The sequence below is a fragment of the Drosophila mauritiana genome, chromosome 2R, assembly GCF_004382145.1.
Source record: "Drosophila mauritiana strain mau12 chromosome 2R, ASM438214v1, whole genome shotgun sequence".
In the NCBI taxonomy this organism is placed as follows: domain Eukaryota; kingdom Metazoa; phylum Arthropoda; class Insecta; order Diptera; family Drosophilidae; genus Drosophila; species Drosophila mauritiana.
In genome coordinates this window covers 15053880-15069008 of record NC_046668.1, presented here as the reverse complement: position 1 = coordinate 15069008, position 15129 = coordinate 15053880, and the positions used below count along the sequence as shown (strand labels likewise).

At 42.0% G+C, this 15129-nt stretch overlaps 3 protein-coding genes across 4 annotated transcripts in view; 1 reads left to right on the top strand and 2 right to left on the bottom strand.

The window, feature by feature from the left end:
- The window catches only part of LOC117138561 (putative polypeptide N-acetylgalactosaminyltransferase 9), a 57091-nt gene extending 48030 nt beyond the window's left edge, over positions 1–9061 (top strand). The window contains exons 7-12 of one of the 2 annotated variants that reach the window (XM_033300722.1): positions 1575–1793; positions 3407–3549; positions 3611–3701; positions 4168–4269; positions 7427–7534; positions 7800–9061. In XM_033300722.1, coding sequence (XP_033156613.1) covers positions 1575–1793; positions 3407–3549; positions 3611–3701; positions 4168–4269; positions 7427–7534; positions 7800–7961 — 825 coding nt within the window. In that variant the 3' untranslated portion in view covers positions 7962–9061. Of the gene's footprint in view, positions 1–1574; positions 1794–3406; positions 3550–3610; positions 3702–3822; positions 3934–4167; positions 4270–7426; positions 7535–7799 lie in introns of both variants that reach the window. The other variant, XM_033300720.1, reaches the window with a different exon arrangement.
- A 914-nt stretch (positions 9062–9975) lies between these two features.
- Positions 9976–10749, bottom strand: LOC117136843 (trypsin-1). The gene has a single exon (XM_033297927.1). It carries the CDS (start codon positions 10747–10749, stop codon positions 9976–9978), a length of 774 nt encoding a protein of 257 aa, XP_033153818.1.
- Positions 10750–10955: 206 nt separating this feature from the next.
- LOC117136746 (cilia- and flagella-associated protein 161) lies at positions 10956–12395 on the bottom strand. The gene is made up of 4 exons (XM_033297777.1): positions 12193–12395; positions 11618–12133; positions 11455–11559; positions 10956–11400 (listed from the first exon to the last, which is right to left on the bottom strand). Exons 1-4 carry the CDS (start codon positions 12286–12288, stop codon positions 11191–11193), a joined length of 927 nt encoding a protein of 308 aa, XP_033153668.1. The 5' UTR covers positions 12289–12395; the 3' UTR covers positions 10956–11190.
- Positions 12396–15129: the final 2734 nt, after the last annotated feature.

Below are 15129 nucleotides of genomic sequence, written 5' to 3'. Positions count from 1 at the left end.
TATTTGTTCTGTCACTTCCGGTGGCAACAAAAAATGGCCGCCCGCATGCCAGTACAACTTTATCCCCTTCCTGCCCGCCATTTTCCACTGCCCCCCGCCAGTCGGTGCGTTTCGCATATTCGTTCACATTGTTGGGCCTGTCGCTTTAGTTTTTGAGCCATCTCCCGTTTTCGGCGAGCCGTTGCAGGCGTTTATTAAATGTCACACTGCGAATTTTCCGACGGACCCTAACCCCTCCGCTGCGGGTTTTCCCTGCGCCCGAAAACAGTGGCACTTGTCGCGTTTGGAGATTTCACTTGGTTGCCCGGTAGCCGGATGTTTTTTCTTTTTGGATCACCCACTTTTTGTTGACTTTAAGTTACACGTTTTTAGCTGTCTTCCACTCATCCTGGCTGCCCGGTTTTTGCCGGCTTTTCCCCTTGGGCCTTTGCTGTGACAATTTCATTTATTTCGCCATTTTCTGTTTTACGTTTGTCAGCGTTCTTTTTTTTCGCTCATGAAACTCAATTACATGACCTGCAATTGTGTATGTTAACTTAGCCGGGCATTCCTGGTTGTATCCTTTTGGCCTTTCCCACGTTGCGTATACGCAATAATTACTGGTGGCAACCAATGTCGCATATTTCGCATTGTTCCGTAATAAAGAAAATTGTTATGATGTCTCCCCAGAGAACAATCCATTCAATGTACAGCAATCACAATAAATATATTATGTGAATAAAAATGCTCATTCCCAGATAATTGATTAATAATTACTGCACAACTTTCTGGTTGAAATTTATTAAAACAATTACAACCAAGTGCAAATCTCTTAGCAAAACCTCAATGAAGCTCTAAGCTAAACAAAAGACACACTACAAAACATGAGGAGTGTCCAAAAAACTACTTGGCCATCAGGATTCAGGAGAGAATAACGTGCTATTACAACTTTCTGAATTATTTAGCCTAAAAATTTATTTTCCACTGCAGCACACAAATGAGCAAAACAAAGTAAATACCAGTGCAAAACTTTATTTATTTTTAATTATTTTATAACAGCTGGTGGCTGGCATCAACAAAAGTGCAAACACAGCACCAGCACAAGCAAAACTACAAATTCAGGCAAAAGCAAAGGTATTAAATTGCACTCCAGTATAGAATGAAATTCTCCAATTAAATGCTACCAGTAGCGAAATCCAGGGCCCCAGACCAAATATTCAATTACAACCGAATTCTCCATTGTGAAAGCAGATGGAAAGTGTGAAAGAGATAGCCCTTAGAAGATAGAAAGAGAGGGACTTTCGAGGCGGGGGAGAAATGAGAATGTTGTACTAAATAAAACGTAGCCTCAAGTATTTTGTGGCAAGTTGTTGAAAGTAACCAAAAAAAAAAAACGGGGGGAGAAAGAAAACTTTTTGCTACCCAAAAAAGATGGCTGAAAATGTTGGGTGGCTGACTGCGAAAAGTTTGCTCAGGTGCTATGCCACTTGTGGCACATCCTCCTCAGTGTTTATCTCAGGTTCAGTGCTGGCGAGTATCAATTAGCCAAATGAAATTGCTCTTACCTTTGGTTCTTCCTCCCTCATATTTTCCAGAGCACCGCCGAACCCGTCTACTCACCCACAATGGCCGGCGGACTTTTCTCCATCGACAGGGAGTTCTTCGATCGACTGGGCACCTATGACTCTGGATTTGATATTTGGGGCGGCGAGAATCTGGAGCTATCCTTCAAGACCTGGATGTGTGGCGGCACCCTGGAGATAGTGCCCTGCTCTCACGTGGGTCACATATTCCGGAAACGTTCGCCCTACAAGGTAAGTGCTATCGATCAATTATTGAAAAGAAACCCGAACAGAAAATGGCAAATCATGGCGGACAGACACAAAACCAATTCCGATGGACAGAGCCCACTGCTCATTAAGGAACGGCAGTGGGTCTGCTGGAATTTAAAACTCCTGGCCCACATGAGTGGGTAGCCTCAGGACCAGTTACCAATCCGGTCCAGAGCTTCGTGTTTGGTAAACAGTAGCCCAATCCTGGTGACCCCGCGCCGCCCGTCCCTCCTTTCTCTCGAATAGTAGCCGCAGAGCTGCAACATGGCACACATGGCACAGACATGGACTCACAAGGACTCTCCTCTCACACACACACACAAACACACACCCGCTCACTGACATGGACATGCACTGCGGCTGTCCTTGCAGCATGGTATCTAGTGATTGTGATGGTGTTTGTTAGTGTGTGTATATTTGTCGAGTTTACCCGCTCCAACGAGAACCCCCTTTCCCCAACCACAACCATCCATTATTCCCCCGGATCTTCAGTTTTTGGAGCAGCTTCAATTATCAACGGTTTTCGCTTGACAAAAGTTTGGCAACTGTTTTGATGTCAATGGCGTAACACATACAAAAGCCCGAATATCCCTAGAGTGGAACTAACCAATTGGTCACCTGCCAATTCCCAGCGGAGTTGGTTGGGCCTCGATAATCACCAGTAAAACCCAAAGGGGGTTGACCTTTCCAGATATATTCTATAGGGAACAATATATATTAGACAGGGTGAAGAATATTCAGAATGAAATATTTTTCAAATTAATGCCAAATATATAACAATGGCTAATCTAATGGCACTCAATAATTTTATATCTCTATGAAAGTTAGTTTGCAGTAGCGAATTATAGATTTTAATTACCGTGTTGTACAATGCAATAAAATAACTCACAGAAACAATAGAATTTAAATCAAATAAAACATAATAAAAAGCCAAACAAATAAATACGAGCAACCTAACTCCATATGTAGTCCAATTCTACACGCATTACTATAATTAATCTCACTCAAAAAAAGAATTATAAACAATGCAGAACAAATCAATAGGATTTTGCACCTGTAGGCAACAAAATCTCTGATGGCTTCAAAGGAATCGCCACAGATCGTTGTATTTATCGCAAAGCTGGTGATTCCATTCCATTGGTGATTACACTTCCCCTCTGGGCCAAGTACTTTCCTGGTGCCGTCGAGGATGCAGCAATGCACAAGCACAGACACCTGTACAGTGGACACACGAACACAAAACAAGACACACAACAGGCGGACATTGTTCGCATACTGGGGACAAAGGGCGGAAAAGACACAAAGGGAGGGGCCAAGACAGATGGCCAGCTGGCCAGGACAAAACCGCAAAAGGGCTGAGAACTGGCTGCCACTGGAGCCACCTAATGCCACTAAGCAAAAGCTACTCATTCAGGTAATTAGGCTTTGTTGTCCACTCCGCCGGGTCCCCCCTGAAACTCCGCCACTCGCCTCTGTTTGCTGACCAAATATTTCCATTGACTCGGGCACACCGGCTGCCGCCCATTGATTGCGCCCTGCCGCCCCGTTGACCACCCACTCATGGCCATCCTGGTCCTGTTCTCCCTTAATTGCAGTGGCGTTCTGGCGTGAATGTGCTGAAGAAGAACTCCGTGCGGTTGGCCGAGGTTTGGATGGATGAGTACTCGCAGTACTACTACCATCGCATCGGCAACGACAAGGGCGACTGGGGCGATGTCAGCGATCGCAGGAAGCTCCGGTAAGTGCTACCAATAATTACCATTTTCTCAGATCTTTCATATCTACAACTTTCCAAATAGTAACGATCTCAAGTGCAAAAGCTTCAAGTGGTATCTAGACAACATTTACCCCGAGCTCTTCATTCCCGGCGATTCGGTGGCCCATGGCGAGGTAAGTTCCCAGAGTTGCATAAGATGCTTAACCCTTAACCAATCCCTTGACCCAACTAAACATCCCCAATCTAATACCAATCCAAACCAACGACAACCCATAAACACCATCCAATCCACAGATAAGAAACCTAGGTTATGGCGGTCGCACCTGCTTGGACGCACCGGCTGGCAAGAAGCACCAGAAGAAGGCCGTGGGCACGTATCCCTGCCATCGGCAGGGTGGAAACCAGGTTTGTTGACCCCCATCTCGGCAGCACTGCGACCGCCACAAACTCCGTCCAGCCTCAAGAAATCCGCGCCAGGAACAACGAACTCTTTTTCACTTTTCGCTCTTTTCGAAACTTCTACTAAAAACTGTGAACCCAAACTAAACACTCTTTTGGGCGATTGGGTTTTACTTCCCCCTAATTTCTCAATTTTTTTGCAAGTTGTCAGATCCGCTATATAGTGAACTTAATTTACAGATCGCGAATGTGCCCAACGGCATGTGTCTGGATGCAAAAGAAAAATCCGAAGAGGAAACGCCGGTTTCCATTTATGAGTGCCATGGCCAAGGAGGAAATCAGGTATCCACCTCCATGTCCACATCTTCAGAACTGAGAAAAGGAGGAGGCGGCGATTCAGAGTCCCTGATTACCGATTTCTCGATCTCGTTGCTTTATGAAATTATTTTCCAATCGCTTTTCTGCTGCGGATGTATTCTTTTCTGACTTTGATTTAACGCTTTTCGCACTTTATTTTCAAGTATTGGTATCCTTTTGTTAAGTTTCCGCTTGCTTAATTAACTTTAACCTATATCCAAACCCAATTTCACACTAGATAAACTACTTCCACCAGTCATATCACATAACATCATCATCGCTTAACCAAGTTACAAAAGGTTCAGGTTGTGAATGAATCCAGTTGGTACCATTATCAACTTTTATTAAAAAACTAGAAGTAACTCAAAATAATATTGATTTTACAACTTCCGAATCACAATCTTCCGGAACCATTTTACTTATCTATTTATTATTTATATTTTAATGATTTTGGTCTGCTTCTTATCCCTTAACTTAGCTTCACGTTTTTCTACAATTCTCAACTCTGCTCATTAAAACTTTCCCAAAATACTCTTAGTTAAAACCCAATTTTCTAAATTCTTCAACTAATTTTTTTTCCTTTGTGAGAAAAGTTTTTCTTGTATATTTCTTTTGATTTTTGGTGCCTGATGGGAAGTCCCTTTCCTTAAGTAAATGGTTTTCAAAGTGGACCCCTCCTTACAAAATCAGACAACAATAATATTATTGCCGTTGTTAAATTCTACCCTTGTGAAAGTCCTGCGGTTTTGAGCACTAATTTTGACGGAGTTTGTGGCTACAATAACAAATATCTGTAGAGTACATAAATATATTGGATTTATTGCTCTCTGGCAAACAACTCATATTCAATTTATTTGCCTAGCATAAGTGAAAGTATATATCAATAAAAGTTGCCAACTGAAATTGCGTTGACAATTTAACAGTTTTACAGGATGCAAACAAGCGTGCCAACACAACACACACACACACATACACACGCACGCACGTACCAATACTTACACAAATACAAAGAGTTGCATATATTTGGGTACTTCGGTCGATTTATGCCATGTCACAAAAATTAATTAAAACACAATCATAAATATAATGTCAAATGATAAATCATTTGCATGGCATTGGCTTTGGCTTCAGCTTTTCCGTTTATTATGCATTCAGACAGAAAAAAGGAACACATTTACAATGGGCATACTACAAAAAGCTTACTTACGACAAGTATTTTGAACTACAATAAGGAAACAAACAAATAAATGAACTGCAACAATAGAACCCTTCACAATCACACGAGCTGACAACAAAACTGGAAGGAATGCCATTTTATAGGGTCACGCCTACAAGATACCCTATGCCAATTTGCTAGCTAACCTTTTATGCCATAAAAACATAAAATCAAATTCCATGCATATATTTTACTAAACTAAAACGTTGATTAACTTACACATACAGATAATATCTGTATTAAAAACGAGCTGAGATACTTTTACGCTCACACAGATACGCTGCGGATGTGTGGGGATATTGTATATTCAACATTTAAAGTGGGGGAAACGTGTTGACCTCGTTCCGCTTGCCCTAAAATCGCCCCAGACAGACAACTGCCACGCCCACTGCCTAAAGCCCCAAGCTCACGCCCTTTCCACGGACACACGACACACAATGCAACAAAATGAAAGGCGCATTTAAAAGGGGGGGGAATTACGAAAAAGATTTCGCCAAATGTTTGTATGCACTCGGAAATGCGGTTAAAATAATCAACATTTGCGAAGCAAAAACGTGGACATTTTCACTCCTCTGCACGCAAATTTTAATTTCGCACATCGTAAAATTTAGCAAGCGAATCCAGCCAAATGGGTAAAGGGGAAAATAAAACGCTTTTGACTACCACGTCAAAGGATATGCACACCAAAAAAAACGGATAAGGGTGGGAAAACGTGGCGTCGGTTGTACTGTCCACATAATGAAAGTATTTCGCTCACGCGGAAGAAAAACGCGTCTAGGCTAGCAAAAATATTTTTCAGCAGCCCGCAAACACATTTTCACCGGGGGGGTGGACAAAGCATGGAGTTGAATGAAAAAGAGTGCACTAGATAAAAACTGTGTAGTGATAAATGAAAAAACGTAATTAAAAACGCATCTCGCGCACACGCACACAGAGAAAACACAAAACAATCGCGAGGGAAAAGAGAAAGCGCTGATAAAAGAAATGCAAATTGAGACCGCCAAGGACGTTGGCATCGCGGGGGGAGATGGGCTGCAAGTCTAAACAATAAGCGAGGATGAGCAGGAGCTGCAAAGGGAAAGTCCTTGGCGAGCCAGTGGAAAAAGTGTGCATTAGGCTGAATATTCCGATTATGCGGGCCAAGCTGCAAGACCTCCAGGACTAAAAGTATATCGAAGACAAAATAATGTAAAAATCAGTGGTCTTAAAGTTTTAAAATACTATAAAAATTCCCATATATTGAACACAATCATTTCCTTTTGAAGAATCCAGTTTTTCCGATATAAATAGCGTGTAGTACCAGCCAGTTCTTAACGAATGCTCCTTAAAACTGCCCTAATTGAACGTTCATACAATAACAGTAATTATTCATGGCACAAAACCTGCAGGCCTCCTCTGCGCTGACCAGTCTCATCATTATTCCAGTCCTGGCATCATTATAAACAAAATAAAGATGGTGGTCCATCCGGGCAGGCGGTGCGGAAACGGAAATGGTAACACAAAATGGCGGCTGGTCACGACCTGGCTGCGAGAGTGGGGGCGCGCGCGGATCAGGGGGCGTGGCAGGAACAGGGCAAACAAAGGCAATTCCAGTCACCAGCAGAATCTGAACCGAGCTCAGGCCATCTGGCATTGGCAACGTGTTTTAAATTATAAATAATCATGGCCAGTGAGTTTCAGACAAAACCCAGACTCACGCAAACAGACACGACCACCCTTACTCACACACACACACACAGGATACGATATATATACACTTAAACTCAAACACAGTCACGAGCGAAGCTGCTTTTTGGCATTTAATTGAATAAAACATTAGTGTGTAATAAGTTGTGCGCTTGTAGCCCTGGAAAAACTTTTGGCAACTGGCAAACGCATTGCCCGCCATTACAATTTATATTAATGTGTTTCCCTCGATTTTCCCAGTACTGGATGCTCAGCAAGGCGGGTGAAATCCGTCGCGACGACTCCTGTCTCGATTATGCCGGCAAGGATGTGACGCTGTTCGGCTGCCACGGTGGCAAAGGAAATCAGGTGAGTGGATAAAAAATATGTGTAAGGGTAGGAGGTACTATGAAAATATTCCTCTAAAATGTATTTCATGTTTTTGAGCGATGTGTTTCACTTGCATGTAAGATTAAAATAGACTGTGATAACATAAATAGTTCAATGTGACCTTAAAGTCATTTCTTTCGGCAAAGGCACCTAAATTTTTCATATATATATTATACATAACTTAAGAAAATTATACAACTAGGATGTAGAGTGATAGTCATTTAATCGAATCCTCTACTTTCAGTTCTGGACGTACCGCGAGAACACAAAGCAGCTGCATCACGGCACCTCCGGCAAGTGTCTGGCCATCAGCGAGAGCAAGGACAAGCTGCTGATGGAGGAGTGCAGCGCGAGCCTGAGTCGCCAACAGTGGACCCTCGAGAACTACGACAGTTCGAAGTTGTGAGGCTACTTCTATGCGAGGGGCAACCTCCTGTTGCCCACTTCGCGGCGACACCAACAACCACATGCATAGCAGCAGGACGAGAAGTGGAAGCAGAGGCAGGACATGAAGTGGCGACAGGAGTTGGAGTAGTTAGATTCCCCCGAGGCATGTGCAATAGTGGGAGTGACAGAGGGACGATCGGATGGCAGCAGCAGCAGCACCAGCATCACTTGCCATGCTATCTATATATATTATAAAAAATTTATATGTTTCCAGACAACAGAGTAGACGTTACTTAGCCCTAAGTACCACACATCCACAGACTAGACAAACAGACACTGAAAAAAGAACGACTGCTGTACAGTAGCTATAAGTTGATAAGATTTCTAGCCCTAAGTCGCAGCACTTAGGATTAGGTTAATGGAGCCCGGCCAAGGACCAGTGCTGGCCAACAAAGCGAAGTCGTAGCGCAATTATTGCATTTAAATTTGTAAACATTTAGCACAATTTACGGAAAGTGTGAACCTTGACTCTGTGTCCGAATTATTTATGAATTTTACAAATGTCATCAAATGGCTCTGCGAAAGCCTCATTCCAAATATATGTTTTAGCTGGTAAGCCCTAGGCTAAGTCTAAGTTGGAAAGCATTTGGTGATAGCCTTTGTTTCGCCCAAGATCCCGAGCATTCCCGTTTATATGAATTCTTATACCCATCTTTCTGCAAATCCCTTGAAATGGCGAACCAAATTTTTTTGATTTTATTTATTTTCGTACGATTTAGGTACAGTCTTGTGTTGCTTATTTTTTAGATGAGGAGCGTTGCCAAATTACGTTTAGATCTTTAGATTTCGGGTAACTTTGTGTTCTCTTTGAAAATCCAAATCCGTTGCATTTCCTATTGATGGATTCTCAAAACAACAACATATCCTATTTGTTGGACAAAGCCAGCTTGTAGTACTTACATATATCAGTTTCCAATCTACCGATATCACACGAGATAAATATATATATAGCGCTAGGCCCTAGTAGTTAGACCTTAATGCAAATGTGCATAGTGCCTTCTATTTATAACGGACGCATTCTTACACATATGCTATTGTAACCGTTCATCGAACTCTTGTAGAATTAGGCTAGGTCACAATCACAGCGACTGTGTATATACTAAACTATACAATTTCATATCGCATCCTGCAGAATGTGTACATAACTATGATTAAATACTGTTTTATTCAAGACTAAAACGTACATATTATATCAATACGATAGCCAACAGTTGCGCATTGTTTTTCATTTGCTTTGTTTTATTCCAGCCAGCGAGCTTCACTGTAGGCTGCATTTACATTTTACGTACGAAACCAAAAGCCATAGGAAGTGGTCGATAATCTTTTTTAAACTAAACTTACAATAGTTAACTAAGCGCGTAGTAAATGTGTAGTAAAAACGCAAATATTGTGCAAGGAATAAGATACAGTTATAAATAAAATATGTGAATTGAAAATGTGTTTGTACTGCGTTGTTTTGGAAGTTACATCTGATTTGCTTAGAGACCGGAAAATAGGGTCTATACCAATATTAAACTGTAACGTTTTTTAAGTTGATCCAATTCATAATTTGTCGAGCCTGCTGAAAAGAGACTTAAAACAACTTACTTAAAAGAAAATTGGAATATTAACAAACATCAGATATGCTGTGACCATCTATGGGTCGTTTGCAGAACTAAGAGCCATCTAGTGGAAGGTTTTTCTTTTACAGTGTAAAAATTCTATTGGAATACTATTTTACATGAGTGTAAGTAAATAACAGAGGACCTGAAATATTTTTGAATCTTACACAATTTTTGATTGTTTTGGAAGATTGGGCATATGCAACAAAATAGTGCAAAGCATGCATATAAACTTTTAAGAAATATTAATATACTGAAACAAAATAAACTTTTTAAAGGGTTATATAAATTATAAAACGCAGTTGTGTAACATTGCAGATGTTTACTCAAGCTGTATAGCGGGTTTATTTTCTTGACAAAATCATTTTCCATTTACACATTGGCATTCTGTTTGATCCAGGACCTGAGGGCACCCACATAGGTGTACATGGCCGGACGTCCCTTGGCTCCGCAACCGAATCCCCAAGACACCACACCGAAGAGCTTGCCATCTACGGTCAGTGGACCACCGGAGTCACCCTGGCAGGAGCTTACTTGGCCACTGGGATGTCCTGCACATACCATGCGATCCGTGAGGCCGGGAATGTTTTGGGAATTGCAGTAATCACGGCTCCACAATTGCACCTGGGCGAACTTCAAACGGTTGGGCAGCTGCAAGTTTTGATTGATGGCACCGAATCCGCTAATCATAGCCATCGTATCTGCGGCATAGTTGGAGTCCGAATCTGCCAGTTGAATGGTTTGGACAGCTCCTCCCATCGGAACCGGGCTGCTCAACTTAATCAGCGACATATCAAAGTCTTGACTCTGCGGATTGTAGCGAGGATGTATGATGAACTGGGCAATGTTGAAGGTCTGACCATTTCCGGCGCTCAGATCGTTTGTTCCCACAATCGCCTTCATCTGACCGGGATTCTGGCCTACAGTGCAGTGGGCAGCTGTCACGATCATCGTGTCGGAGATCAGGGAACCACCGCAGTGATGGCGTCCATTTAGCTGGAGGGACACCTGATGGGGAAATTGTCCCGGAGCAGCAAACTGGCCACCAATAATGCGTGACTCTTCCGCCACATCCATATCGCTGTGAACAAAAGTCACAGCTAGGAGCAGGATCGATAGTTTCACTAGATTGTTAACCGAAGACATGGCAAAGGTTGAGTGTGTCGATTGTGCTGCAGTTGTTCTCTATTTATAGGACTGGTATGGTGTTATTTTCGAGTGGTTTTATCGCCCAAACGACACACTTTTGCAGGGGAAGAGACCCCGTTAAGTGGGGCCGTAGGTGGGGGGTCGATATTTTGGTTGTCAACTCACTTTATTAATTCTGCGAAAAACAAAAACAAAATTGCATTTCCAAGCATTTATTTTATAACACTTCTAGGATTTGAATACATAGAACCTTAATGCTCATTAACCAATAATCTTAAGTGCCGTCCCACTTTTTCTCCCCTAACTAGCTGTGAAGTGCCAATTTCTATCTAGGCCAAACAGTAGGGGCTCGGCTCGACAAAGTCAATGTGCGAAATTTAAATGTACGCCACATAAAAATCAAGTTCACATAACACACCTAGCTGCTTGAAAGCTAAATTAATGAGACGTAGAATTTGCAGACTTTGATCCAGTCTGGTGTCCGTTGCTAATCATCCATACGTTCTTCCAAATCTCATGTCTGTAGATATTGCGATAGTTTTGCACGGACACCAGAAATTCGGGGCCAAAAAGGGTTTGGATTAGAACATTTTCGGCAGCTAGATTTCGATTTGTGGTTGCATGCACGATTACCAAAGGGGAATTGCTCTGCGGTTATAGTTGATAAATATTGCTATTAAATAAATAAAAGTTAATAATTACAGGTATATCTTCTCCTTCGCTTTCAAAACGCTGCTTTGGATCTACATGTCTGCAGAACCAATTCGTGTATGCTATGGGTATATCGTAGTCCGGGCATGACAATTTCTATAGGAAAACCATATTTAGATATAAATAAACTATGGTATTTTTAGGAGTTAGTTACACTGCGGTGCACAAGTCCCAGGTTGAGATTGAGCTCCCCGTTTTTGTGCGACAAATAGGTGGCATGGACACCCTGCTGCAGATTGCACCGCTTGGGCCCACTGTACAGTACTATGGGATCGTGTTCCGAAGCCATGCACTGCAGCTGGAATCGCTGCCCATACTTGATGTTCTCCCCAGTGCGATCCCGACCATCTCCACTGACTATTTTGAAGGAGTTTCGCACACAAGGCCGCTTCGAAGGCGCCACGGATAGCTCACAGTCCTCATTGATTGACTGGCTTTTTCGCACCACCTTTTCGTTGATCACCACCGACAAGGCGGCATTCAGATCGGTTGTATCCATATCACTGATGTTTATATGGATGGGCATTAGTTGCACAATAGCTCCGAATATAATGGTTTGCTTGGGAGCAGCCAAAACGATCTCCTTGTGGAAATTGTCATACAAAGTGCGTGCTTTTTCCACCAAAAGTTCACCGCGATCGCGTTGTTTCTTAAAGTTTACTATTTTGTCCTGAAAAATATGGTATGCTTACCAACTATTTACTTACTTTTTCATATTCAGTGACTCACCTCTTCAAGGCAATTTTCTTCCACCCAATTGCCAATTCTAACACTGGGCTGAAACCGAGCGGAAATAGAATCTATATCGCCGACACTGCAAGGCATTTTGTTGTGTTGATGGTAGCTAAATAAAGGTGTTTAATATCTAAAGCAGTTGTGTAGTTTGTATATGATGTAATAAATTTTGTGCTTGGTCTATAAATTTAATGGCTACTAGATACCCTGACCAGAAAAACATATTTCTAAAGCAAAGGCTTTTTATTCACAACAATGTTAACAAGCCCTCAATCCCACAATTTCACCACTTTTCGAAACGTTGCCTACTTTTGGGCATTCATAGCAAATGTTATCTGTACCGCTTCTGTTCGAAGTGCTCTGCTAAGCACACATGGCGGATGAGTAATGACAGATTCAATATTTTTCACTGGCACACATTTCCAGGCACCAAGTTATCTATTTGCCGCTCTCGGACAACTCAGACAGCGGTTATTGGCCATGTTTGCTGTCAGCCAACCCTGCTAAGTCCATTTATACCAGAAGTCTGAGGGAGTCTGAAATCTTGGGGCAGAACATGATCATTAGCAAATCTGCCGGTTGTCTGATGCCAAATATCGGTGACAAGATAAGCCATTTGTATCAACATTTAGCACATCGCCCGCTGTTAATTGTGCTCGTTATTCATTATCGCCCACGTCGGTGGATTGTTGTGGTTGTACCAGTTTAGTGATTTACCTGTCGGTGGGTAAATGTACCTGGCCGGGTGGATCGGCGTGCCCATCACGTGAACGTGCGCTAGCTGCTCGGCCGATTTGCGGCACGTTCCTTATCTAGCCACTCGATTGCATTGGGGGCTATACGCGATATTGTCGCCGGGGCTCCAAGTTTTATGACCATATTTACGTCCGCTGCAGGGCACACCTTCTAATCGAGACATCCAACGTTCAGCTTGACTCTGATTTATTTCGCGTTTTTGCCAACTAGGGAATTTAATAGATATTTTCGAGCATATGGTTGAGTTAAAACAGACTACAGTTGGTAGCAAGGATCGTGTTTGATTGCCTCTATAGTCCTATACCTAAGTAAGCGAAATATAAAAAAAACCATACTACAAAATATAAATCTTAATCTTAAATTAAATGTCACATGCGAATCAAAGGATATTATTTTAAATGTAAATATATAAAGCCCATAAATACTGTGATTTACTATATTTTTAAAGCTTAAAGCACTTGCCATCAGATTAAACGTCCTTATAAATATAAAAATAATAAAGAATTGCTTCTGCCAGTTAATTTAATTTGTGGCTTCGTGTGGCTTTGTGTGTTATCATAAATGAAGTCAACCTTTTTATTTATTTATTAAAAAAGACTGAGTACTTTAATTAAATTGCCCCATAAAAATATACTTTGGTCTATGTATTACCAAATTGTCTGCTCTTATATTCCGATAAGATATTATTGCAAGGTAATTGGTTTCATTTTAAATGTTTCTTGATTTCCAATCTCTTCAATGTAGTGGGTGACTCAACTTTTGATTTCGTGGAAAATAACTTGGAATCCCATCTAAGATAATTGCAAATAATCAAATAAAAATTCGTTTACCTTTGTTTTGCACCTGAAATAAATGCCATATATTCTCTAATTGTTTGCAGGCCACAAAACACTAATAGTTATCTTGGCAAAAAGTAAAAAAAATACCATGCCCGGATCAGTTGCGTCAAACGACGAGCCTCGAAAGATTTTGCAGATCAAATGCGGCGCTGAAATATCTTCATCGATTGCCCAATTCCGTCACTAAACGGGCTGTGTCCTATCTTAAGATTCAAATACAATTATTTACGAGATAATACCGGCAATACGAACCGAAACGGATCGCTTAAATATGATTTGGCATGGGCAATTGTATCGCACTCGAAGCTGTCATACTTATAGCACCGGTGATAAGAGATCTCTGAAAGGTTATACAGAGTCGGTTGTTCGGCTAATCCGCCCGCCCAACCACAATCCGAGTCATGTGACCACGAAATTCCCGGTTTAGGTGGATGGCCCATTCATTGGCCGGGTCTATATATACATATAGTATATACCGGACCTGACTACCGCTGGTCAAGATTGTGTTTTACAACTCTTTATAGACCCGAAATCAGTTGATATTGGCTACCTGAAGAACAGAAACGAACCAGCCTTAGTCTTATCGCTGACCATAGTCGGTTTATGGAACATTGGTACACTGCGAACTGTATGCGATTGTCATAAAAATTAGTACAGCTATCCTGTGCGAATATTTTCGATATGAATCTGAGATACTTCTAACTATATATTGGTAGTCTGGTGGAAATATCGTTTAAGTGCGAAATTGTTAAGGTTGTCTACACGTTAGATGGATTATGACTCCTGAGCCTACATATAGCCGCCACCTGACGTCAATTCTGGAACTTTAGTATCCCCCCATCGTAAATCTCCTTATGGGGCTTTGTCAATTTGTCAATATCGTAAAGTCTTTTTCGCCCATCGCCCATGTGTCTCTCATGCGGGCGAGAGATTAATTTAGAGTAATTTGCCAGAAAGTGCGAGTGTGCTCACGTGAGCGGCACACGATATGCGAATACTCTCTATAGAGCGGACTGCCACTCTCTTTTCCCTAACTCAAAACCGAACCAACCGATGGTGTGAACGAGAAGGAGTGAGATCCTCGAAGGGCAGCTTCAGTATACCAGTTGCCAGTGGTTTATAGCGCTGTTTTATTATCACAATTGGGCCATTATCACCTGGCGCACAGGTATTTATCAGCCAAACGAAGCTCGGCCGGTGAATCAAATTCGAGCGCTTCGTGTTTTCTGGCGCCGACGTCGCTGCCTCGTCGACTGCGCCGCACGGCGAGCGAAAAAAAAACTGAAACTGAAACAGAAACAGAATTATAAAAACATTCAATTAGCCGAGGTAGTAA

Excerpts from the sequence above, each read along its gene's own strand:
- LOC117136843 (XM_033297927.1), bottom strand. The coding sequence starts at position 10,749 with ATGTCTTCGGTTAACAATCTAGTGAAACTATCGATCCTGCTCCTAGCT.
- LOC117136746 (XM_033297777.1), bottom strand. The coding sequence starts at position 12,288 with ATGCCTTGCAGTGTCGGCGATATAGATTCTATTTCCGCTCGGTTTCAG. Across the intron at positions 12,134-12,192 it reads AAGAAAATTGCCTTGAAGAG|GACAAAATAGTAAACTTTAA; the intron begins GTGAGTCACTGA and ends CATATTTTTCAG. Across the intron at positions 11,401-11,454 it reads GCGAAGGAGAAGATATACCT|AGCAATTCCCCTTTGGTAAT; the intron begins GTAATTATTAAC and ends CTATAACCGCAG.